A 23,426-nucleotide genomic window follows, 5' to 3' on the forward strand; every position below is an offset into this window, starting at 1 on the left:
TGGATCAGTATCATGTTAAACACTATGGATTAAGAATGGGATCTTACTTAAAGAAAAAAAGGTAACCCAAACATATTTTTTTCAAGAATATGTTCTATGGAGGCCCACTAGTTGAAACAAGGCATTCTGATAAATATTGCGTTTGTGGAATAAGAGTTAATCCACCCGTTTTTAGCCATCTCCGGGGGCGGCCATTTTGTCACTTCTGTGAACTGAAAATGACATCACCACTGCTCAGGGCTCAGGGAACGACCAATCGTGGCTGACCTTTTTTCTGAAGCTAAGTTTAAACATACTGAGCTTATGCTTTACCTGTGATCAAGGAGATGACAAAGGCAGTTAGTGATTTTGGATTAACAAGTCTTCTGTTGGGCAGAGGAAATAAAGAAGGGCGAAGCAGCAAAGGTAGGAGATTGAAGTTACTAAAATCCAATCATTTGGCCCAAAAATGGGCTATTTATGCTAGTGATTTGAAAAACAGAAGAGAGAACTTACCTTAGGGTTAGCGTTTGGGAACCAAGCAATTAGCTTGATGATGCAATTACTGCTGAGTCATGGAGCTCACCTTTTCTCCCCTCTTCTGTTAGATGGATAAAACGTTTTTTGTAACAGGGTTGTGTGCATGTTCAGAGAAAACACTTCAAAGCATATTTTCAAATATTTGAAACATGTCTGTGATCAACAAATATTTGAACAGTTACAAAGAAGACATGTAAACAAACTCATACCAAAAAAAAAGCTTATTTCAAATAATATATTCTGTTACATTTGATATGAAAGTTCGTCATCAATGGGCATGGGGGACTGGAAAAAAGCCATTTTATGGGCATGCTCAAGAGAGGGATTTGTGGTTTGAAAAAATGTTTAATCATCACTTTTGTTATAGCAAGTTAGATTTGTTTCAGGAAAACTATAATTTACACAACAGGTGTACGTTTCTGAAGGCCATTTGTTATCACAGTATTGATTTTCCTCCAGGCACCTGGCTTCTTAGCGCCCTCTGCTGCCATACGAGCACCACGATAAATCAAACTGTTGATGGCAAGTTTGTCTGAAAGGTTCTTTTGTTGCTATGACAACACTCGGTCTCTCTCTGTGGGTCATAGAACTAACTAATAGGGGTTGAGCCCCGCAGTAAAAAAGGAGTCATCAAACTAAGTGGGCTAATGTGGCTTTATACAGTACATGATGAGAAACCAAGGGAACAAACTGACGTCGTCAGGGACTTTAATGAATTCCTCTGGAAGCATTTTTGGTTTTTTTAAATGAACCAGCTCATTTAATTGTACATACTGTTAGAGTGTTAAAAGTAGACTTACAGTAAAACATGGTCAAGTTAAAACAACAAGAGCTTTTAAATGCACAATTAGGACACCAAGATACTTGAACTCCTCCACTTGGGGCAGAATCTCATCCCCGACCTGGAGAGGGCACTCCTCACTTTTCCGACTGAGGATCTTGGTCTCAGGTTTGGAGGTGCTGATTTCCAAACTCCTGAAACCGAGATTCGACCTCCCGACAGACCCTCGATCTCCAGCACCCCTGAACAGACCTTATCAGGAAGGCTGAGGAGTGTGATTCCTCTGTAATTGGAACACACCCTCCGGTCCCCCTTCTTTAAAAGGGGGCCCACCACCCCAGTCTGCCAAAACAGAGGCACTGTCCCAGATGTCCACGTGATGTTGTAGAGGCGTGTCAACCATGACAGCCCCACAACATCCAGAGCCTTTAGGAACTCCGGACGGATCTCATCCACCCCCCGGGGCTTTGCCACCGAGGAGCTTTTTAACTACCTCGGTTACTTCAACCACGGAGATAGGAGAGCCCACCTCGGAGTCTCCAGGCTCTGTTTCCTCAGTGGAACGTGTGTCGGTGGAATTGAGGAGGTCTTCGAAGTATTCTCCCCACCGACCCACGATGTCCCGAGTCGAGGTCAGCAGCACCCCATCTCCACTATACACAGTGTTAATGGTGCACTGCTTTCCTCTCCTGAGATGCCGGATGGTAGACCAGAATGTCCTCGAAGCCATCCGGAAGTCATTTTCCATGGCCTTGCCAAACTCCTCCCACAACCGTGTTTTTGCCTCAGCAACCGCCGAAGCTTCATCCGCTTGGCCAGCCGAGATAATCTTGCAATATATTATATCTCAGTGTTGTTAAAAGTGAAGAAAATTTTCAGGAAACAAAGTCACATGATTTGCTTTTGCGGGCCACATAAAATACTATTGCGGGCCGGAGCCAGCCCCCGGGCCTTGAGTTTGACACTCGTGTCATAGAGCATATATTTTACAGCCAAAAACAAGATTACAACTGACTGAAACAATCATCAAAACAGAAGAACACAAAAGTCAAGAAAAAAGAATGCAAAGGCAATTGGTCATAAGCTTGATGCAGTTATTGCAAACAATTGGAAGTTGCAACCTAAAATCAAGTCTCACGCACTTTAATTCAATTTAAATCCAAAATGTTTTCTCGCCTAAAAAGGTGTGTTTCGACTACGAAATTCTCTGTTGTGTGCCAGATTCAAATGTAAATACAGGTACCTGGAAATTAAAGATTCAATAATTTTGACTATTTCAAGTTCAAGAATAGATGAAGAATGACTGCATAGAGGTGAATAATGTTTGTGCATGCACAAACAGTGTCCCAGTTGACTCTGGGAGGTAGCGAGCAGGCCTCCTCCATCAGGCTCCTCCCTGAGAGAAAACATTCCAGCAGAGAGAGAGAGTGCAAAAGGAAGTGGAAAGTCACCCTGCGTCTTAACCCCTATACCCCCCCCCCCCCCAGTACTTGCTTGGTGGACCTTCAGTGCATGTGAGGAAGTTCTGAAACCTGAAAAGTGAAGCTCGTCACACAGTAGCGATCAGAGGACGATGAAGCTCGTGTTCATCCTGTTACTTTCCGCAACCTGGATGCTGTGTGGAGCTCAGTTCTACTATCAGGCCCTGATGGACTATCTGGAGAACAGATTGTTGGCTATTGAGGTAAACATTTCCAGTGGCTTATCATCAAATGCATGCGACATCATGTTTGCTTCCTTCCTCCGCCTATAACGTTATTATTATGTTGTACACAACGGCATTTCAATCAAATAGAAACAGTGTCTCCATTGCACTCATGAAAAGTTGTCTAAATGTTCACACAGTCAAGCAAAAATAAGTGATAACAATAATAAACTTGCCAGGCCAGTAGCTGCCAATGTCAGAAAAGAAACAACACTCTCGTACACTAGACATGAACACCAACTACTTGTCCTCCTGGGTCTCATCCAAAAGCATCTTTTGATTATCCAAACATTGCAGCTGAGGGAGCAGATGGGCTAATGACTAATAAGAGGATACTTTATTACGTTTGCTTTCCTCATGGAGACGTCCTCTCATCGAGTGAAATCATTCAGTTGAAGGTGTCGTTTTACTTTTGGTTACGCCTTTCCGAGAGACTGATTTTTTTCCATAACCACACATCACGGCGGCAGCAAAGCGTAATTGACAATCTTGAAACTGTTATCAGCATGAAATTAAAAAAAACAAAAAAAAAACAGCTGTATGAATCCTGCTTGCTTTGGCCTTCATCTGATGAATGGGTTGAGATGTGTTGAGTTGTGTGAACATTATACCTGAACACTGCAAGAACGGTCGCTGGAGGAAAGCTAATAAATAATGAATTTTAAAAATCCTTATATGACATCACAATGTCATGCCCTGATTTGTTCTTACTACTTTTTGTTTGATTTTGTAGTTATTGAGTCCTTTTGAGAATTACCTTCTTTGGCTTTCTGATTGAACACGGAAATTATCAGCCTGGCAAGGCAAGGCAAGGCCGCTTTCTTTATATGGCACATTTTATACACAAAGTAACTCAATGTGTTTCACATAGTTACAAAAAACATTTAAAGAATAAAGAATTGAAGACATTTAAAAAACGGACACATGTAAGATATTTAAAAGTAATGTACCGAAATAAAAAGTAGTTAACTAAATTTACGAAAAAAACGTGCAGCGTAACGTTGGTCGACTGGTTAGCACGTCCGCCTCACAGTTCAGAGGTCGTGGGTTCGGCTCCGGCCTCCCTGTGTGGAGTTTGCATGTTCTCCCCGTACCTGCGTGGGTTTTCTCCGTGAACTCGTAAGTTGATTGGACACTCTAAATTGCCAATAGGTGTGATTGTGAGTGCGGTCTACTGCACAGTTGGGATAGGCTCCAGCACGCCCGCGACCTTTGTGATGATAAGGAGTGTCGATAATGGATGGATGGATGGATGGATGGATGGACGTGCAGCACAAGAACATGATATTGGAAAAACTGATCATAGAAATGCTATAAAAGTCCTTAATCACTGGTATGGGAAAAAAAGCATAGTTTTGAACATGGATTTAAAAGCATTTACACTTGAGGCTAACTTGAGTTCTGTTGGCCGATTATCTGATTTGTTTGCATCAAAACAGCTAAATGCTGATGCACCATGTTTGCTTTAAACTTTGGGCTCCACTAATTGACCTGGCGGAGTGCTGAACTCAAAACCTGACTAGGTTTATATTCTATGAGCATTTCCTTCGAGTGTATTCAGGATCCAAGCCACACAGTGACTTTATAGACCGGTATCGTAATTTAAAAATATGTTCGACCGCTGACTGGGAGTCAGTGTAAAAAGACTGGAGTAATATGTTCCGATCGCTTTGTTCAAGTAAGAACTCGAGCGGCAGCGTTCTGAATAATCTGCATAAGCACCTGGGTAAAAGGCATCTGCATGTCCTTGTTTTTTAGGACCACATGCACTTGTGGCAAGACCAGTCACGTCAATACCACATGGAACTTCAGGATTTACACAAACAGTCCAAGAAAACCTTGGAGGGTCTGAAGCAGGCACACGGCACGCTCTCCACAGATATAGAGGCAGAAGCGGCCCGTTTGAACCGGGTTGAGCAAGATATGGACCTTGTGGAAAGCCAGACGTCCCCACGGGCTTGTGGGAAGCAGGCGGACCGGGTGGTGGAGCAGGGAGTGTGGAGCCAGGAGGAGAGCCGAGAAGAGGAAGAAGAGGACTGGGAGGAGCTGCCCTCCAGAGTGACTGGTGAGATACAGCCCTTGTGGACTCAAAATTGTCTTGACTGTTTACAAAAGCATGTACAATGTTGGACTTGTTCAAGAATAACACAGGTCAACAGCAAATTTTAATCAGAGATGGCTTTATGGATGTACTATTGGATTATGACCTATCAGTAATGTTACTAAATATATTACTATATTACATATGTTACCATTATTATTATTATTATTGGTATTATTATTATTGTATTTATTATTATTATTATTAAAAACTGATGTGCTAGAGAAAAAAAAACTATGACAAATTTGGAATTAGCGCAGCAAAATTTCATGAGGGAAAAATCTACTTACATCTTTGATGAAAAAAATAGTAAAAATGCGTTGACCAGTGTAATTGATGTCTTCAAATTGTTTAATGAATGTTATGCTCATCAGAGACTCTAAAGCTTGGATGGATGAATAATGGCCCATGGGCAACACAAATCCTACCACGTTCTTTGAAATATGTGTTGTAGGAAATCGATGGATGGATAATATTATAATTCACATCCCAAATTATCACTGCACATATATTATCCTACAAACATTGATAAACCAATGATTATGGGCAATGTGTTCTATTTATTAAAATATTTTATTTTAAAAGTTCATTAAAATACATATAGTATGTTGTGTTTGTTGAAGAGTAAATTGTCTGTGTTGTACATATGTACAGTTCATGTGTAAGTTTGGTTCCTCAAAGCCAATGTGTATGTGGAGACTGCAAACTCTATTTTAAAAGGTCTGCAATGAGTCAGTTTCCAGTGGTAATTTCGAGGGGAAAATATCATCTGAAATTTGACTAATCGTGAACGTTTATGTTTATGACTTCTGATTCCAAGACTCAGTGGAGTCATTTACAGGGCTAATACACGGAGTGAAAATGTTTTGATTTATTGAATCACATCAGTATTCATTTCACTAGAAGACAAAATGAAATATCAAATATGTTTTAACTGGCTCCAAATGATGATGTCTGATCGTGAAACTCCTTTGGGTGCACTTTGGCAAAATGAACAATTTCCTCAATGTCTCTAGAAAGCAAATCACGCACGCACACAAAAAATCCGGCACAATTATGATGCCTGTGCACAGTCATGCAGTTTAAAATTAGGCTTTGCTCTTTCTCCCAGACACAAACAGCAATGCAGCGCTCATTAGATACGTTGTGTCCGTTGTAAGGTGACCCCAAGATGAACTGAATTTCCTTGTAAGGAAATAGGCTACTTTTTGTTGGAGAGCTTGATGCTGATTTGTCTCCAGGTCATGTCTGAGGAGCATCTTTTATCCCATGCCCCTTTTATGTTCCTCTCATGGGTATGTGCTTCCTTCAAGGCTTTAAATGAGACTTTACTGCATATAGTTGCTGACTCCGTGAGGGAATTATAGTTAGGTTCTCAAACTTTCAGAAGTGGTTTTTTTCTTCTTTTTTTTTTTAACCATTGTTGAACTATTGTTGAGACATACGGTATGTCACGGTTAGGCAGAGTAGAGGACCCAATTACAGGGTAGCTGGGAGGCAGGATGTATTCAAAAACAAAATGTATTTATTTTTCAAAAGAACAAAACAAGGTAGTGATGATCAAATCAACAAAAGTCCACAATAACAAGGGGCAAAGTATCCCAAAACACAACACAACACAGAGGTCTTGGCACTATTGGTGATTTATTTTCATACATGGCCTACTAGCATAACAGTATACTTGCTACAAGCTAGTGTTAGATTAGGCTTCTTTAGCACAAATAACTTGAACTTCAGCTAGACCTTAGTGTTCTTGTGGCCTCTTCTCCTGGCTCGGCATGAAGACTATTTGACAAATCTGAAAGGAAGCGAGGGGTTGGTTAATGCGCTAAGGTGTGTGCAGAGCAAAGTGGGAAATTCTGCCACAGCACTAGATCAGGTAAGAAGGACATTTGTGGCCCAACTGGGTTACTGAATGCATCATGGCAGTGTAAACTCCAACCCTAAAAAAAAAGAAAAGATGGAATGGGATATCGTCAGACTGGAACCAGGCCTTGATCATATGTGAATAAAAATGAGACTCAAATGGGATATGTGCAAGTCTGATTGCAATGTAAGCTAACAGATCAGAATTCTATTCATCATCGATATATGCCACCAGATAGTGACGAAGCAATGTTTTTAAATTAGACACGGCCTGAGCACAAAAATAGTGCTGACCTTTTCAGCGAATAACGGAGGATAGGTTTCCAATAAATATCCACAAATAAGCATATTTACGTATGCGGAACTGTGAATATGAGACACTGCACAACTAAAATGGACTCGCACAAGCATGCAGCCCACATTGCCACCAAATTTTTGCGTTTTGTGTCTCCGTAGACTGCGTGGAAATCATCTCTGCCATCCGGTCAGTGAAGATCCTGAAGCGAGTGGGCGGTTCTAAGGGTGTGTGGCTCCGAGACCCCCGGTCATCCAAGGTCTACGTGTTTAACGGGACAGCGGGGGACACCATCTACCAGTTTGAGTCTGTCAGGGAGTTTCTTCAGGGTTCTTCACGGTCAGCCCTCGGTCGGCCGATCAGGCTGCCGTCCAACTGGAGGGGCAATGGCGTCGCTGTTTACAACGGTTATCTGTATTACATCCAGCAGGGGGAAGACACGAATGTGGTCAGATATGACATCCTCGGTGGCGAGCTCATGGATGTAGCCATTCTCCCCGTGGAGAGCCGAGCTGCTGTTTACAGCCTCAACCCTGAGACGGTAGCAGATCTCGCAGCGGACGACCAAGGCCTCTGGCTTCTTTATGCCAGCGGTGAGACCGAACCCAACATCAACCTTGCAAAAATGGATCCCGTCTCGCTGGATATCGAACAAATCTGGGACACCCGCTGCCCGAGGGAGAACTCAGAGGCGGCCTTCATTGCCTGTGGCATCGTCTACGTTGTTTACAACACTCGGCAGGCCAGTCGCTCCCGGGTCCAGTGTGTTTTTGATGTCAATGGCAAGACGGTGAGTGAGGAGGCACCTCTCTTTTATTTCCCTCGACGGTATGGAGCACATGCCAGTCTAAAGTACAACGCAGAGGAGAAACAAATCTACAGCTGGGACGATGGATACCAAATCCTCTACAGACTGACAACGAAAAGGAAATTGCTGGTTTGACAGCCAAAACAAATCTTTTTTTTTTTTTTTTTTTGTCAAATAAAAACATGTTCTGTAAGTTAGAAAAAAATGGAAACACAAAACTCGTCTTCGATGGTTACAAACACTTTGATTATCGTCGGAGGCTTTGGGTTGTTGTCCGTATTGACAAAAAGATGTGCAGTACGTTAGGTTTATTGAACTCTTCAGTTGTCTAAAGCGTTTACAAGTGCCAAGTTTGTTGTTTGTTGTTGTTACATTTCCAAAATACACATTTTAAATTGACAGCATTTGGCTGCTGTTGTCCTTATTTGTATCCCCCGAAAAAAAACAAGGAAGACACATTGTTTTTCAGATGATATACAAAAGATACAAACACATCATTTAGATACTGTAGATGTTTTTATAGACCTTTTGAGCATGACGTCACACATCTTTCCTGGGTGGCATAAGACAGCTTTCTCCAATGGAACCCTCAGTAAAACAGACCCTTCCATGTCATCTGAGAGTGATTGGTAAAACCGGAAAATGGTTCCAATGATTATTTTGGCCTTCTTCTCTTGTTTGAATGTGTGAAGTGTCAGTCAAAAAGAAAATGCTAAGTGAGGTAAATTGCTTCAAAAACTTAACACCGGCGGTAATTTGAATTTCAACCTGTACGTTCATTAAATACTAGATGTCGTGAAAATTCAGACATAGTTAATATTTTTTACATTGAGGAGGTGCATGGCTAATTAACTGAATATTCTGTTGCTTGGCTGAAATTGAATTAGCAAATTCATGTGTAACATTAGTAGCAGCAGACTAATAATGCACTCTAAGCATTAATATAAACCTTATATAGAAATTGCATCTTAAAGGGCAAAGAGGATTGACATGGAAGCAGTTGACGAAAAACATTCTCTCAGGAAGCAGTTCAAGAAAAACATTCTCTCAGCCATGCATGCCATTTACTTCGTTCTACTAGAACGGCCACAAGAGGGCGCTATAAGTATTGTCAGCCTTCAAGAGTACTCATTACCTTGTATCGGTACTCGCCCATCGCTAATTAATGTAGTTAAATGCGTAAAATATACATATATAAAATAACATATAATGACTGTATTTCAAACATATTACACATGTTAAACTGTTATGTACAGTTTCAGCGCTCCGACGTGTCATCTTGTCTTCTTGTTAGTTTAAAAAGTTTTAAGGTTACTGTAATGTACCACAACAAAGGAATGGTTTAATGAGATGTTGTTGAGCGTCCCTGCAGTGTGAGTCAGTGTGCATTTGATTGTCTCATCTACTGTCGTGGGTAAGTGCTCTGGCTTGTTAGGCCGCCACCATTATCCGGCGAAAACAAACAACAGCCCACTTTGCATAAATTGTTTAATCAAGAGGCAGATTATGTCACAGAACTGAACACACATCACACCCCCTGGAAGGAAAACATTGAAGAGGTTTGACAGTGACAAGTGGGGAACAATATAATGCCAATTATTTTACTGGTAAGTCTATAACAAAATCCTGATACTTACAGGAAGTGTTCGAGTCATCAATATATTTTCTCACTTGTCACTATTATACAAAACACCGATTAAAAAATTCCGTGTTATTGTTCAAACTCAAAGAAATTATTTGGAGAAAGGCAGCGACGCTAAAAGATGAACAATTAAAAAACGAAACGACCACACATGGCCACAAACGTGTGTCTGCCTAAAAGTGCAGGGGGGTTCAAAACAACAGATAAGTACAGGAAACAGTTCAGTGGTTGAAATAATCAGAATTTGAACTAAAATTTCAAGGAAATGAAGGTCCAAAAGATGCACAGAATCCACAACCTCAACAAAATTAGAATGAGATGAATGCTAAACTCTGTCACCCCCCGTAATCCACACCCATGTCTTGTTTGTGTTCTTTTTTCTTGTGAGTGTCGCCTTTCACAAGAGTGTCACTGAGGATCAGCTAAACACAAATATAATGCACTCTTAAAATACCCACACTATTTTGACCAAGAATCTGCAACTTTTACCATACAATTGCTTAAACAGAACATACTGACATAAACACAAAACTTGTGCAAACGCGTACCACCGCACACACTTTCCTGTTGCCTTCAAATGGTGAGTAGTTATACCTGATTCTAGTGTTATGGTCCAGTGGTTATTTTATTATTATACTTGACAGTTGGAAATGTGAAAATGCCTGTGCAGCTAATAAAGGTTTTAGAATGGCGAAAGTTTTCACCTTCTAGTTACATGATTTCTTGTGGGAACTGTTGTTTTGAAATTAGAATAACTTGGAGGTCAACCAGGGTCACGGAATGGATTGTGTTCCAGTTTTATTTTGATCACAATGTAGTAACTACAACATGACATGTCAGCATGGTTTCTCTTGCTTTTTAAAAAAAATGAAATTATGGCATTTTCCTCATTGATTGTCAGCATTCAATTACAGAAGCGGATGTGGAGTGAACATTTTTGACTGCATAATACGTTTGAACGTATCGTTTGAATGTATTTAAATTTGTTTGAACAAACTTGGAGGCTAACTTTACAATTTTTTCCCATGATGCTGCGGCATATTGCCTTGTGGATGCGCAAGTAACATATATAATATATTTTTTAGCATTTGGACTACATTGTGCCAATTGGTTAAAAAAATAAATAAGTAAACATTGTTCATTCATAATTTTTATGATTTATTATGTCACCGTGGCATTATGGGGGGAAAAAAATGCAGAATGGAAATTATGCACTGCAGACATAAATTGAGATTGATTTTTTTTGTTTACTTCTTACTAAGTCACTACCCCATTGCATTATGACAAAAGATTTTAGCATTTAGCCTACAAGTACGTTCGAACATTTTTACCAGTCAAAAATGTTTACGCTACATTGGCAGTTCCACGCTTCCGTATTCAATAGACGGTTCCGAATTTTTATATTGGAGCTCACCTAATTATGGAAATCTGACAGTTTGAACATGTTTTAATGACATCCTGTGCATAGTATATTAAACGATTGGAGGATACCTCTGATAACTAAAGTACATGTGTGGCGGTGTTGATTTAATGTCTCCCTTGACGCGCGCCTGTGGGATTTAGTTGCTTGGTGTAGGGCCACTCTCTAACTGCCACGAACAGCCCTTTACTTTATCTTCCAATATTGTTTGTGTCATTTGCATACAAAGTCTTTACAGGGGTGACTGGGCACTGCACAGCCACTCCAACAACATACTGGTAGCACTGCCCCTGTCCTGTCCTTGCCCTGCACTGCCACGTCCTGTCCTATTTTCTACATTGTGTAGCCCTGCCTTCCCATCACATACTGATAAAATCCAACTGCTATGTAATATTATTGGTCTTATTCAGGGTGAGCCCCCCCCCAAAAAAGGATCCTAACTTTCAATAGACATCGTTTCTTATTTATTTTTATTTTTTTTTATTTAATAGAATCAAATTCAAATTCAACTAGAGTATTGTGTTTAGAACATCACACACTCGTTTTTTTTTTCTTCTTCAGAAATCCATTTCAAATTTCAAAATCCAAAATCTTATATTGTTTTTAGTAGTCAAACCAAGTACTTATATTCATGCTCTGTTTGAAAAAAGTGGTATCAATGCATCCCTAGTTGTTGTGCAGGTATCATTTTTATTGTTGTTCTTGTTTCTTTCCTGTTGTATGGCTCGACTATTCTATCATTAAAAAGGCATGCTGATCCACCACACTACATGACTAAACGATGAACAAGACAATAATAATAAAAATAAAAAAAACATAAAAAAGAAAGCATTTGGAGGATACGTGATACGTTGTGGCAGGCATTTCTACTGTACCATGGGGAAATCTCCTGAAACTACATGAGGAATTCAAGAAGTGGAGGGAGGAACTGGGCCAATACTGTAAAAGTGACTGAGGTCAAATTTGAAGGTGTCAATGACACCATGAGGGGTGACGTCGAGCACAAACAACGAGGGCCAATGAGACAAAAAGCCACTGCTCGTTAATGCCGACCCGACCGGACCGACCCCACCTCGTCAACACACCAAAAACAAGAGTAAATGTATTAAACAGATCCTGGAGAAAACATCTGTACATATCCTGAAGCTCTAAAGCCCCCCCCGAAAAAAACTGCGACATATGACACGTACACTGTGAGGCCAGCGGTGCTGTGTCATCCATCTTGGAAGACGTTTACCTCAACATTGAAGAAAATGTTTTTTTTAGATTCTGTTTTTTGGGCCACATGGGGCAGAAGTTGAACATAAACCAGTTTTGAACCCAAACATGTTGAATGTTTTTATTAAAAGATCTGACTTGTTATACCACTGAATGTGATGCATGTAATCTTTTCCCAATCATCTTACATTTTCAAAACTTTTTTTTCATGTCTGTAGTGATTTTTGGGGCCAGATGGAGGCAATAAAAGCAATTCCTTAAACCCAACTGAGATTGTCTGATTGTCCTCCACTGGTTTTGCCACAAGTTCATCCAATAGGCTTCCAAACTGCTTTTACAATTTTATAGTTGGACAACAAACATAAACCCTTTTTTTTTCTTAAACATAACCCTGGCGTTGCATTATGAGGAAACAATCTTATTGGTCACTACTGGATGTGACACACACAGCCATCATCCATTTCAAGATTCGTTTGTTATTTATACATCGTGAATATAATTGTTTTCATTTTGTTTTTTTGTTTGTTTTTTTTCTCCCACTAGGGCACAGTAAAAACATGTTTTAAACACAACCTCCGTTTGGTCGCAAGTGGAAATGTCCAATACTCTTCCAATTTGAGTGCTAGCGATTTCTTCAACAATTTCTACAAATGCTTTCCCACATGGAAACAAACCACCTAATGTGACCATCATGATTACAAAAGAAATGATACACAAAAGAATGGTATTTACAAAATGTTTTATAAACTAAAAAAAACAAACTGCATTAATTTTAAAAAAAAAGTGTTGACTCAATGGAAGTCATGTTTTGCTACTGCTGTGCTGTTTTCAGTATATGAAGAATGCTACGCAAGTTTGTATTTCCATGTTCATTGCTAGTATTTGTCATTGTCCAAAGACGAGTCAGAATTATTCAAATAGTATGACCCCCTCCACCCCACAGTTTCAATATTATTCAAATCGCAAAGAGGTGTTTTTCAGATAACAACAAAAACTTTAAATGATTTCTTTTTTGGAGAATGACGTAATCCCGTTGCCTCCTATTGATTTGGGAGCTAGCGTTGGTAAATTGTTACACATTTCTGCTTTTGAATCATAACCTAGATAAAATAATTTGTGTATGACACAAATTTTATGACCCGACAGTAACATTTTTTTTGCACTCACACACACTGAAAGGGGAGTTTCTTCTTTCAAAATATTTACTTCTTCATCTACAAAATAAAACACAACAAAACGATTTTCATCATTAAAGTTCATGTTATTTGAAAGACAACAGGTCCAACAAATTAAAAAAGGGGATACAATTGAACCACATCAGCATCTGGGTGACAAATTATAACATTTTCCACAAGAGAACCAACGCAATGTTTCATGACACAATAAACATCGAGAGAGTGTTTTTTTTCTCTAATTGTCACCACCTGCTAGGCTACATCTAGCTTCACATCTTTTCTGGGTTGAAAGAAGCCAAACAATCACGAAAAAAAAAACGGTCTGTTCACAAATATATGCACAAAATTATACATACACTTCCTCCCAAACAAGAAGAGACAACAAATATCGCTAAATTTACACAAATAGTGGCCAGTGACATTTATTTACTCAACTCCAGATGGACTTCAAATTTTATAAACACATTTTCAATTCATATATACCAATAGGGTGATGGTATAGTATATTCATCAAGTGAAACAGGTTTTAAACTAAATAAAATTACCATCATGGAGAAGTGCAGTGAAACATCAAGAAACCAGGCAGACTTGGTGGAACAAATAAGTCATGTTGCTCCCAGAATCGAATGCGAATCACTGTTGCATCCGCGTAGTGTAACACATTACAAAATGTGATAAGTCCTCAAATGTTTAAGTGCTGCTTAACCCATTAAGGCCGGGAGCGCATAACCGTGTTTCTACCACTAGAGGTGTTTCATTTCTGGGGAAAACTTGAGGTTTTCGAGGGTAATTCCAAAGACGACCTTAGGTTTTGGGGAGCTGTTGAGCCCGGATCTTTAGGCTTCAATCGGTTATTTCAAGTTTTCATGCCCAGCGCAAGCCTAGTGCAAAACGCAGTGTAACTGTGCACACTAGAATGTGTCTGCTTGCGCTTGATCAAATCCACCAAAATCACATGACACCACCTGCGCCACATCTAAGACCCGCTTTTAGCTAGTCAAAGATCTAGTTTACTTTTAGTCACCAACTGTGCCGAGAGAATGCACTGGAATACGTCAAAATGCCCTCAAGGCGCAACACGGTCTGACAAATTCCCATACATAGTAAACAAGACTTGCCCCAGTACGAAAATGAAGATGCACCCATTTTCACGCCGCCGCCTGTCTACGAAGATCGAGCCCAAAGTGGTTTTCTTGTCTTCAAATGTGTAAAGGGAGGCCTCTCTTTGGGGGAGGCCTTTACTTGTCTAATTAGGTCATCTACTCAGGGACTGCGCCACCATTTGAGCAAATAGCAAATATGAATTGTTGTCATTTCCATGTTTTCTAGCTTTAATGAAATACTTTTTACAGCGTTCATCATCCTGTTGACTGCTTGTTCGTAATTTAGCCAGAAGTGGAAAAAAAAAAATAGCATTACATCACATGATGCTACAGCTGGAAACTCAACTTCAACACCTTAACGAAGCTTCAGCTCAGTCGTGTTTCAATATAAATTACTGCAGCACCAGAACGTTTTGAAAAGCGGCACGCGTCTCCTTAGACATCCCGTTTCGCTTTGAGAATCGTCCTGTGATCACCGCGACTTTCTCTTAGTTTGAGTCTACACACATCCAACCGAGGAGTAAGGGCATTGAAAAACCTGCCTCGGCAGGTTGAGCAGTTATAACACCCAAAAATACGGCCTGATCTGATGTGCTTCCAGATCAGTTGTCTCGGACCACGTTGGCAGAGGGTGGAGTTCGGGGGTGGGGAGGGGGACGGAGGGGACAGACAGAGCAGGAACGACAGCAGGGTTTCTCCTCGATAATCAGACAGACAGGAAGTGGAGCGGCAGGAGGCAGGAAGAACCTCCCACTGCCTGCCATCTGGGTTGCAGGGGGTCGCGAGGGTCGCAGGTGTCGTTGCTCAGGGTGTCGCTGGGGGTCGAGGGGAAGGGCAGGAGCCCTGGCTGTCAAAGCTGGCGGCCCTTGCCTTCCACTGTGACACACACACACACACACAAAGAGTGAGTCTTGTGTGATTTTAGAAATAACAATAAAAGACTTGTATGAATATTCAGCACAATGCAAATGTTACTGTAGGATCTCGAAATCATCCCAAATACATTAAGAGAAAGATTATTTTGCAATTCTGAATTTACAGCAGATATGAAAATTCTCTTTACAAAAAAAAAAACGTATTTATTATCAAACATTATTTTGTGTACCATTACACCCTTAATTACTATTTATATTGCCATTGATTAAGTCAGTACAATTCAGGAATATGTGAGTCTTATCTCACAGTTCTTGTAGCGCTTCTTTCGCTGAGGGCCTGCATGTTTTACATGTATAAAATGAATTAGATTGAGAAAAATGTCAACATAGAATAATGGATTTCATTTCACAATGTCAATTTGTATTTCAGTTACAGAAAACCAACTGCTGATACAAACAAATGTGACATCTGATTACCGAAAGTAATTGAGAATGTTGGCAGTAAATGAAATGTGTCATTCTCTTCATACGCTAGATTTCATTTAATTTATTTAGCCTGTTTGATACTTTTTTCACGCATTTTTCTGTAATTGCTCAGTGGAAACGCACGTGATCCACTCAAATGTCTTTTTTGCCCCCTCACTCACCTCCTTCTCAGATTTCTTGGATTCCATCAGGGGGTGCCAGTGTGCGATGGGCTTGCGAGGGTAAGCCAACATCTCGTTCCAGTGGTCCCTTCCCAGTCCCTCTGCGTTGCATCCCACTCGCATTACACCGATAATCTCGTTGTGACCGACCCTGCGGGGTGCAGGCGTGCGCAATGTCACTTAACGTAAAAGGTCAACTCATTCATGGTTCTGATGATTGTAATCACACACTGGAGGAGCGTCACATAATCAACAAATATCAGAAATGGGGAGCCCTGTTAGTTGACAAAGGTGAGCTGACATCAAATTTGAAAAGAACCCCACCAAAATAATACGAAAACGCATCCCTTTTGCCTTTGTTAACAAAGAAGTGAGCTTGTTTTTCTTCATTTTTTTCCCCAAAAAGTCTCCCACGGAGTCTTGTGGCTTCACCACCACCTCCAAACGCTCTCCCTGAGGGAAAGCGCGCCCCCACGAATCAAACTGTCGAGAGAGATAATTTCATTATCTTTTTCCAAAGAACTGACTTTTACAAAAATTCCATGTCGCCTGTGCAGAAAAAACCCATGACCAATAATGTCAAAGGGGTAGAGTCACATTAAAATGACAAATTCAAAATGATACACTATATTATGCAAAATATGGTTTCAATTCTTCTGCAATAATTTTTTTTTTTTCAGGACCATCAAAAGCGGTCTACTCATATTAGGGCTGCTAAGATTAGGCACCTAGTCATGATTAGATCGATGATGAAAATCCACGACATTTAATTAAATAATCGATGTACGGTAGACATTTATTTTTTGTAAGCTTTGTTTTTTTTTTCCTCAAACAGCCTCTGAACCTTCTACGCTATAGCTGACTTTCTATCCTTCATGCACATGTGCAGTAGCGGTAATCTGGGTCAGCAGTCAACCGGGAAAAGGTTCATGGCTATCCGGCGGCAATGGAACTCAAAGGTTTTTGGGCATTGACTAAAAATACGACAAAAGAATGAAGTGAAAAAGTTGAATGACAGAATTTGCCTGTCGTGCCAGAAGCATTATGCACAAGCATCTATAAAGGAAGCATGATTTGGCTGATTCCATTTCTAATGAAAAGGGACAGTCATCAATCTCGGTAAGATATTTGGCTAGTTGGCTGCTAATGTTAGCGTCCACGAATTCTGATATTAATATTGCATTTGTGGAATAAGAATTAAGCAGAAAAGTCCACCTGTTTTTGATCCATTTCAGGAGGCTGCCATTTTGTCCTCGACGGCCACCGGCTGTTATTAACTGAAATTGACATCATAGTGCTGAAGGGATCCGCTCGCAAACGTCAAAGCTTACCTGTTTTCTGTATTTTGTGATGTTAGCAAGGCGAACCCGTGGCCTTTTAATGTCAATTTCATTTTAGAGGTAGCCTTCCTGACACATTACAGCACAAAAATGTAACCTGGCAGGAATGCTGGTTCAAACTGCCAAGTTTATTGAAAGTTTAATGTAGTTAAAGTTGTATTTATTGTTTTTATTTTCAACACTTGAAGCTGGATAATGATGGTAATAGTCTTGGGAAAAAAGTTATTAGATGAACTTGTTTTCTTCAAATTCTTATTGTTTTCTTCACATTCTTATTCTTTTCATGCCTGATACCACTAAACATGTATCATGAGATTAACAGACATAAAAGAAACCATGGAATTCCTAAAAGCGCCATTTTTGGCAGGACGATGCCATAGCTATTGATATAAGAACTTCAGTGATTTTGGTAATTATCAAGAAACCATTGAAGTAGCTATATATCAGCTCTTAAATTAAACTCTTATGAGCGGTTTTCGTTGTCATTATTAAATGTGTCCAAACAAATGTACCTTTAGTTGTACTAGGCATTTAAAATGAACAAGAAACTACAGAAACAAGGGTGGTGTAATATTTTTTCTTCACGGCCGTTTAAGAGCAGCTGCTCCCAAGTCATAATTTGCCACAATAAAAATGTCAAGGAGCAGAGTTTGTAGTTACCCAACATTTTAACAGTTAGCCTAGCTTCTTTTATTTCTTTTTCCACTAATATTCTTTTAGTCAGTCTAGAGTCCCCGTGGAACCATGGTACCTCTCACAGTTCAGTCACGACAGGCATCATTATAGGTGTTCTGTACTGTGTTGCTCATTTGAATTAAGAATTTATGTGGTGATTTTCAACCTCATTCTGTGCGGGGTTCTTTCCATTTTAAAAACCATGAAATTCCAAATCGTTGCGCGTGCGGCCGACTTTTCTTACGTACAAATCGTAATCCATGACAGAGATGTGCAGGCTGACGTGGTCCATGCTGTCGGGCGGGATGTCAAAGATGATGGCCTCATTGTAGGTTGGATTCAGCGTGTTCTTTTTGATGCTGGTCTTCTTCTTCTTCAGACGTCGCCCGTCACATATTAGCGAGACTTTGACGTAAGGATCTGGATTGGAGAAGGATGACAAAGGGGAAAGAAGTCATGGGGGAAACTAACATTACATAACGCCTGCAGACACCTGGTAGTATTTGCAATCGAGTAAGTAAAACCCTATATGAAGAAATACAGTAATCTAACCACAGTCTACTCTATGTACATAATGTATGAAACCCAGATTAAAATAACAGTAAAAGCGTAAAACTTTTGGGATTCAAATTGTAACTCAGGTTGAATGTCATTAGACATCACAAGGACAAAATGTCACAATAAATCCCAATTACTGCTGAACTGTGACACTTAAAGCGGAATAAATGTCATATTTCACACATAGTGTCCGTTCTGCAGGGAAACACTGGATAGCAGGTGCTTATTAAAAAAAAAAAAAAAATCAAGCTCTGCAGCAACATTCTGACAATAGCTTGATATTATACGCCTTCCCTGTGAATAATTGCTTGTAATAAACAGAGACGGCTTGCGTGCCACTTGTGTGTTTATGATCTGAGACAACAGTAAACACACTACCACACCCACCCACACACACTCACACACACACACACACATGCCTGAGTATCCAGTGATGTCCATGGCCTTGAGGTTCCTGCACTTGATAACAGTCAGTGTGAGTCTTCCAGCAGTGGGCAGGTAACAGAGTGAAAACATGATCTCCCCAAGGTCAACACTCTCCTGAGCATAGCACAAACACACACAATTGAGCAGGTGAAAATGTCTCCAACCACAAGAAAAAAACAGCATGATTTAAGGCCTAACCAATCGTTTGAGAAGCAGGTTTTGGTTTCCTTTCTCTGACCCTGGCATGTGATGAACGGTACTTATCATGTATCCTAGAACAGGTCTTGCTGTGCATGATAATCAAACTACAGAATTCAGATAATTGCTAAATTGCCCGTTGCAAAATCGGTAGATTAAGTAGAATTGTTGATTCATTGTCTTGAAGAAGTTGGTGGAAGATGTTCTGTATTAGTTATTGGCCAATAGTAACGATTTTTGCTGTCTAAGGTCACATTTACACGATGCCCCGGTGGCCACGGTCGCCCCATTTACCTTAGTTTTCTCCCAGTCTATCGTGGTATCTATGACAGGCCATGAGCAGAAGCGGCTGCTGAGTCTCAGAGGCCCAAAGGCGCACTACTGTTCCACCTGCAGTTTACCACGGAAGTACAATCCTCCGGGTCCCTTATGTTCATTATGTTCTGTCAAGGCTTTCTAAGTATAAAACATAGACACCGGGCAGCTTTGGAGCAGGGTTCTGTGTGTGTGTGTGTGTGTGTGTGTCTCGTTCCATCTCCATCTCAACATTCAACATTATAAACAGTTATGCCAAGGTGGGCATTGTATGTAAATTAAACACATATGTGTAGCTTTTGAAGAGTGTACACGGCAGCTGTGAGATATCGGGGAACAGAGGCGGGGTGGCCATTGGGAATGTCGGGAATATATTTGATTTTCCCCAAACGGCCGGTGTATTTCCGGGCCAATCCTGGCCATCACGGCCGCCGGCAGTCATCCCACTCCTCGTCAACGAGGAGGCGGCCACACCCCGTCACCAACTACGTTTCAGCGCATGACAGCCCGTCAATGACAACTTATCAACGGATGATGGCCACACGCCAAACCCCCCAAGCGCCCGACCCCACCTCGACGGTTAGTTTTCCGTGCAAGACACCCACACGTATCACCCACCAACGTCGATGATTAATTATTGCCGCAAGACGGCCGCGTGCAGCGAACCAGCACACCCCTCACCGCGAGTCATTTTTTATTATACCATCCACAGTCAGGATTTCATGAAAAAAGGTGCAACATGCTCATAATACAAGCAGGATCAAGTCAAAGTAAAAAGCAATGTTTCGCTGTTACTATTTCATTATCCGTTGATTTGATTTCACCTCATAGTGACTTCTACCTCAATCGCTGATTTGCTAGCTGACAGCTAATCAGGGAGATCAGTTGTCACCGACGGCCGACGCCATTTTGCATATTACGATCGATGGTCCATTCGTTCAAATCATATCTAGACATCTAGAATGACACGAGAATCGTTTAATTCTTCACATGAATGTGTTGGGCAAGAGTAGTATATGTGAGATTTTTATTTCATGCAACCATCACTATGGATGGTAGCTATGATAAAAAAAATTCTCAGCCATCTTGTTAGCTTGCTATGGTGTGGAAGTAATGATTTTGAATGACACCGACTCAATCAAATGTTCTTTGCTAGAACTGATTCTTTAAGAGTTCGCTTTCAGGTTAATTGTAAATGTGTCCTTTAAACATAGAGGTAATATTAAATGGCTGTGTAGTAAATGTACACTTTGATAGAGATAGAGTGTTGTAAACAAAGGAGAAACAAAAACATCGTGGTCTATAATCGTTCTACTCCGAACACAAACTTGTGACCAGTTTTCAGCATCGCAAATGAATCACCGTACCAAGACCGTTTTTAACTCATTTTTCAGTCAAGAAAATAAAATGGAGAGATGCCCTTTCTCTGGGAAAGTGCAAGCGAGCCAAAAGCAGGTGCACGTCATCGCACACTCAATTCACTTTGAAAGGTGTGAAAGTCGAGCTGTGATGCGAGAGCACAGCCGTCAAGTGTTGTAAAAGCATAAAGTGACACTGCTGGGCCACGGCAGAAGTTGCACTGTTTAATGTGTCATACCCTTTTGACAACTGGGAGACTTTCAGCTTTTTACCCAAACAAGCCATAAGACGTTTATGTTTATTCTTAAATGTTATTATGAAACGGATTAAACAGTATCAAGTCAACGGTACGACATCACGGCAGAGTAGTGGCATCACTGAATCCCAATTTAGAGGTTCTGGGTTTGAATCACAGGCTTTCCCATGTGGAGTTTACAAAAACATACAATTGAGGACCAACTTGGTCTAACTCATGTGATTGATTTTAGATTGACTGCTGACCAGTCTAGGGTCTCCCCCAGACCACCCGTGACGCTAATGAGGGCAAGTGCTATAGAAAAGGGATGGATCAAAGTGTAAAGTGCTGCCCTATGAGGTCAAGAAGTTGTCATTTATTTGTTTTCAAGGTTTGGCTAGCTGTTTTTTTTGTTTTTTTTGTTTTGTTGTAGCGCTCCAGGTGACTACAGACCACGATGATAATCTTTTCCTCCACTGATGTAGAATCTCAACTCAAAAACCACCCATACACGACGTTCCTGAAGCTGATTAGCTGCCGCCAATCAAATGGATGTGTGACAAAAGTTCAATATTTCTAACTTGGCCCCGCTTGCATCCGCGCCAACTGCATTGACAGAAAGGCTCACGCCGCATATGGTCTGAATAGAAACTAAAACTCTAGAAACTAACACATGAAACCACACAAAGAGACCTCAAACAATGCGTCAAAAGAAGACATTGTATATTCTTACGCTAGTGGCATAGTCGATATCTCTCCATATATTTGTTTCCCGGGATAGGTCTGACGTCTCAAACAGGTTGTCCATCACCACCTCGCCAATCATGTCGTGTCGTGAAAACCTGTCAAAGTCGAAAACGCTCATGTGGAGCTTCCTGGTCGCCAGCTCGTCGTAAGGCACGGGGAAGTGGAAGCTTTCGCTGAAGGTGGGGTTGAGGGTCTTCCGATGGACGCGCGTCTGGAACTTCTTGCGGTCGGGCAGCAGGTAGATCTTGACGTAAGGGTCGGACGTGCCGCACAAGTCCTTGGCGGGAAGGTCGACCGCCCTGATGATGTTGACAAGCAGGGCCTCGTTGTCGTAGTCATACTTGAGAGAGAAGTTAATCCTGCCGCAGTTTTTGCCGCTGCTGTTCTTGGAAGAGTCCTCGGAGTCACACGTTTTCTGCTGGTAGAGCTCGGGCTGAATACGGCCAATGCTCGTGGATTTTTCCTCTTTGTCCAACACGTAGTCGTTCCCCAGGTCGAGACTGCCTACCTGCATCTGCCGGGGAAGGTGCCTTTTGAAGGAATTGTGCCTGCAGGACAAGAGACACAGGAATCATGGGAACAAGTGTTGGTAATTTATAAATGAATGGGAAAAGACTTGATTGAAGATTTGATGAGAAAGCAAAGGGTTTCTCTGCTTAAGTTTTTTTCAATTTCCCAAACTTCTTGTGCCACTTTACAATAATGATAGCCTTATTGAGGGTTTACTAATTGCATATTGACAAACGCTAAAAAGTCAAAGAAAAAAAAAAAGGTTGAATAACAGGTTCTATCTCTACAAGTTTGCTTACTTGTAGGGCTGCTCGATTAAGCGATTTTGAACCGTCACCGAATTTTTGGGATAAAACGATGTTAAAAAAGTTCAAATCGGCACGTTCGATTTTTTTTATTTTTGGTGTATCTAAGCCACCGTAGTTTCCTCTGCATTTCCGCTTCCTCCTGCGAGTGCGCAGTCCAAAACAATGACAACATCCATGGCTACCGCCGATTAAGCTATTTGATCAGGCAAGTGAGCGTTTAGTTAATAAATCGGGTAAAAATAGATCTGTAGTGTAGTGTCCCCCCCGCATGTACAACACAACCCGTGAGCAAGTAACTCAACGTCTGAAAGGCGTCCCTTTTTTTTCTCCTCTACAACGGACCTCTGGTCCAATCGGACTATGCATCCGTACTTAATCTTGACAGTGCATTGGATTATTGAGTGACAGTTTTGCACTAATCTTTGATTTATGTTTAAGTAAGACCAGGGAGAAAGGTGAAAGGCTAGTCACTAGCTGGTTGGCAAAATGACTTGCTGACAGACTGTTTGGTTTACAGACTTGACTGTCTACCTTCTCTCATGTTGATGATTTCGTTTCAGATGGTATATGCACTTTCTTTCATTATTGGTTTGACTAAGA

General features: G+C 40.8%; 2 protein-coding genes across 3 annotated transcripts in view; one reads left to right on the plus strand and one right to left on the minus strand.

The window, feature by feature from the left end:
* The first annotated feature begins 303 nt into the window (after nucleotides 1–303).
* olfml3a (olfactomedin-like 3a) lies at nucleotides 304–12,472 on the plus strand. 2 transcript variants are annotated; one of them, XM_086025517.1, is made up of 4 exons: nucleotides 386–405; nucleotides 2,788–2,984; nucleotides 4,764–5,070; nucleotides 7,429–12,472. In XM_086025517.1, exons 2-4 carry the CDS (start codon nucleotides 2,874–2,876, stop codon nucleotides 8,208–8,210), a joined length of 1,200 nt encoding a protein of 399 aa, XP_085881643.1. In that variant the 5' UTR covers nucleotides 386–405; nucleotides 2,788–2,873; the 3' UTR covers nucleotides 8,211–12,472. The 2 variants fall into 2 exon arrangements, with proteins under 2 accessions (XP_085881650.1, XP_085881643.1); XM_086025524.1 differs by lacking the exon at nucleotides 2,788–2,984 and having other exon boundaries at nucleotides 304–405.
* The window catches only part of syt6a (synaptotagmin VIa), a 64,185-nt gene continuing 50,308 nt past the window's right edge, over nucleotides 9,550–23,426 (minus strand). Inside the window, exons 3-7 of the mRNA XM_086025508.1 lie at nucleotides 21,995–22,556; nucleotides 19,148–19,268; nucleotides 18,419–18,590; nucleotides 16,156–16,306; nucleotides 9,550–15,509 (exon numbers count right to left, since the gene is read on the minus strand). Of these exons, the coding sequence (XP_085881634.1) occupies nucleotides 15,438–15,509; nucleotides 16,156–16,306; nucleotides 18,419–18,590; nucleotides 19,148–19,268; nucleotides 21,995–22,556 (1,078 nt within the window). The 3' untranslated portion in view covers nucleotides 9,550–15,437. The remainder of the gene's footprint in view (nucleotides 15,510–16,155; nucleotides 16,307–18,418; nucleotides 18,591–19,147; nucleotides 19,269–21,994; nucleotides 22,557–23,426) is intronic.

The sequence above is a fragment of the Filicampus tigris genome, chromosome 1, assembly GCF_054856515.1.
Source record: "Filicampus tigris isolate MCC_2025a chromosome 1, RoL_Ftig_1.0, whole genome shotgun sequence".
NCBI lineage: Eukaryota > Metazoa > Chordata > Actinopteri > Syngnathiformes > Syngnathidae > Filicampus > Filicampus tigris.

Coding starts and splice junctions, on each gene's coding strand:
- olfml3a (XM_086025517.1), top strand. CDS start 2,874: ATGAAGCTCGTGTTCATCCTGTTACTTTCCGCAACCTGGATGCTGTGT. Junction 2,985..4,763: donor ACAGATTGTTGGCTATTGAG/GTAAACATTTCC, acceptor CTTGTTTTTTAG/GACCACATGCACTTGTGGCA. Junction 5,071..7,428: donor GCTGCCCTCCAGAGTGACTG/GTGAGATACAGC, acceptor GTGTCTCCGTAG/ACTGCGTGGAAATCATCTCT.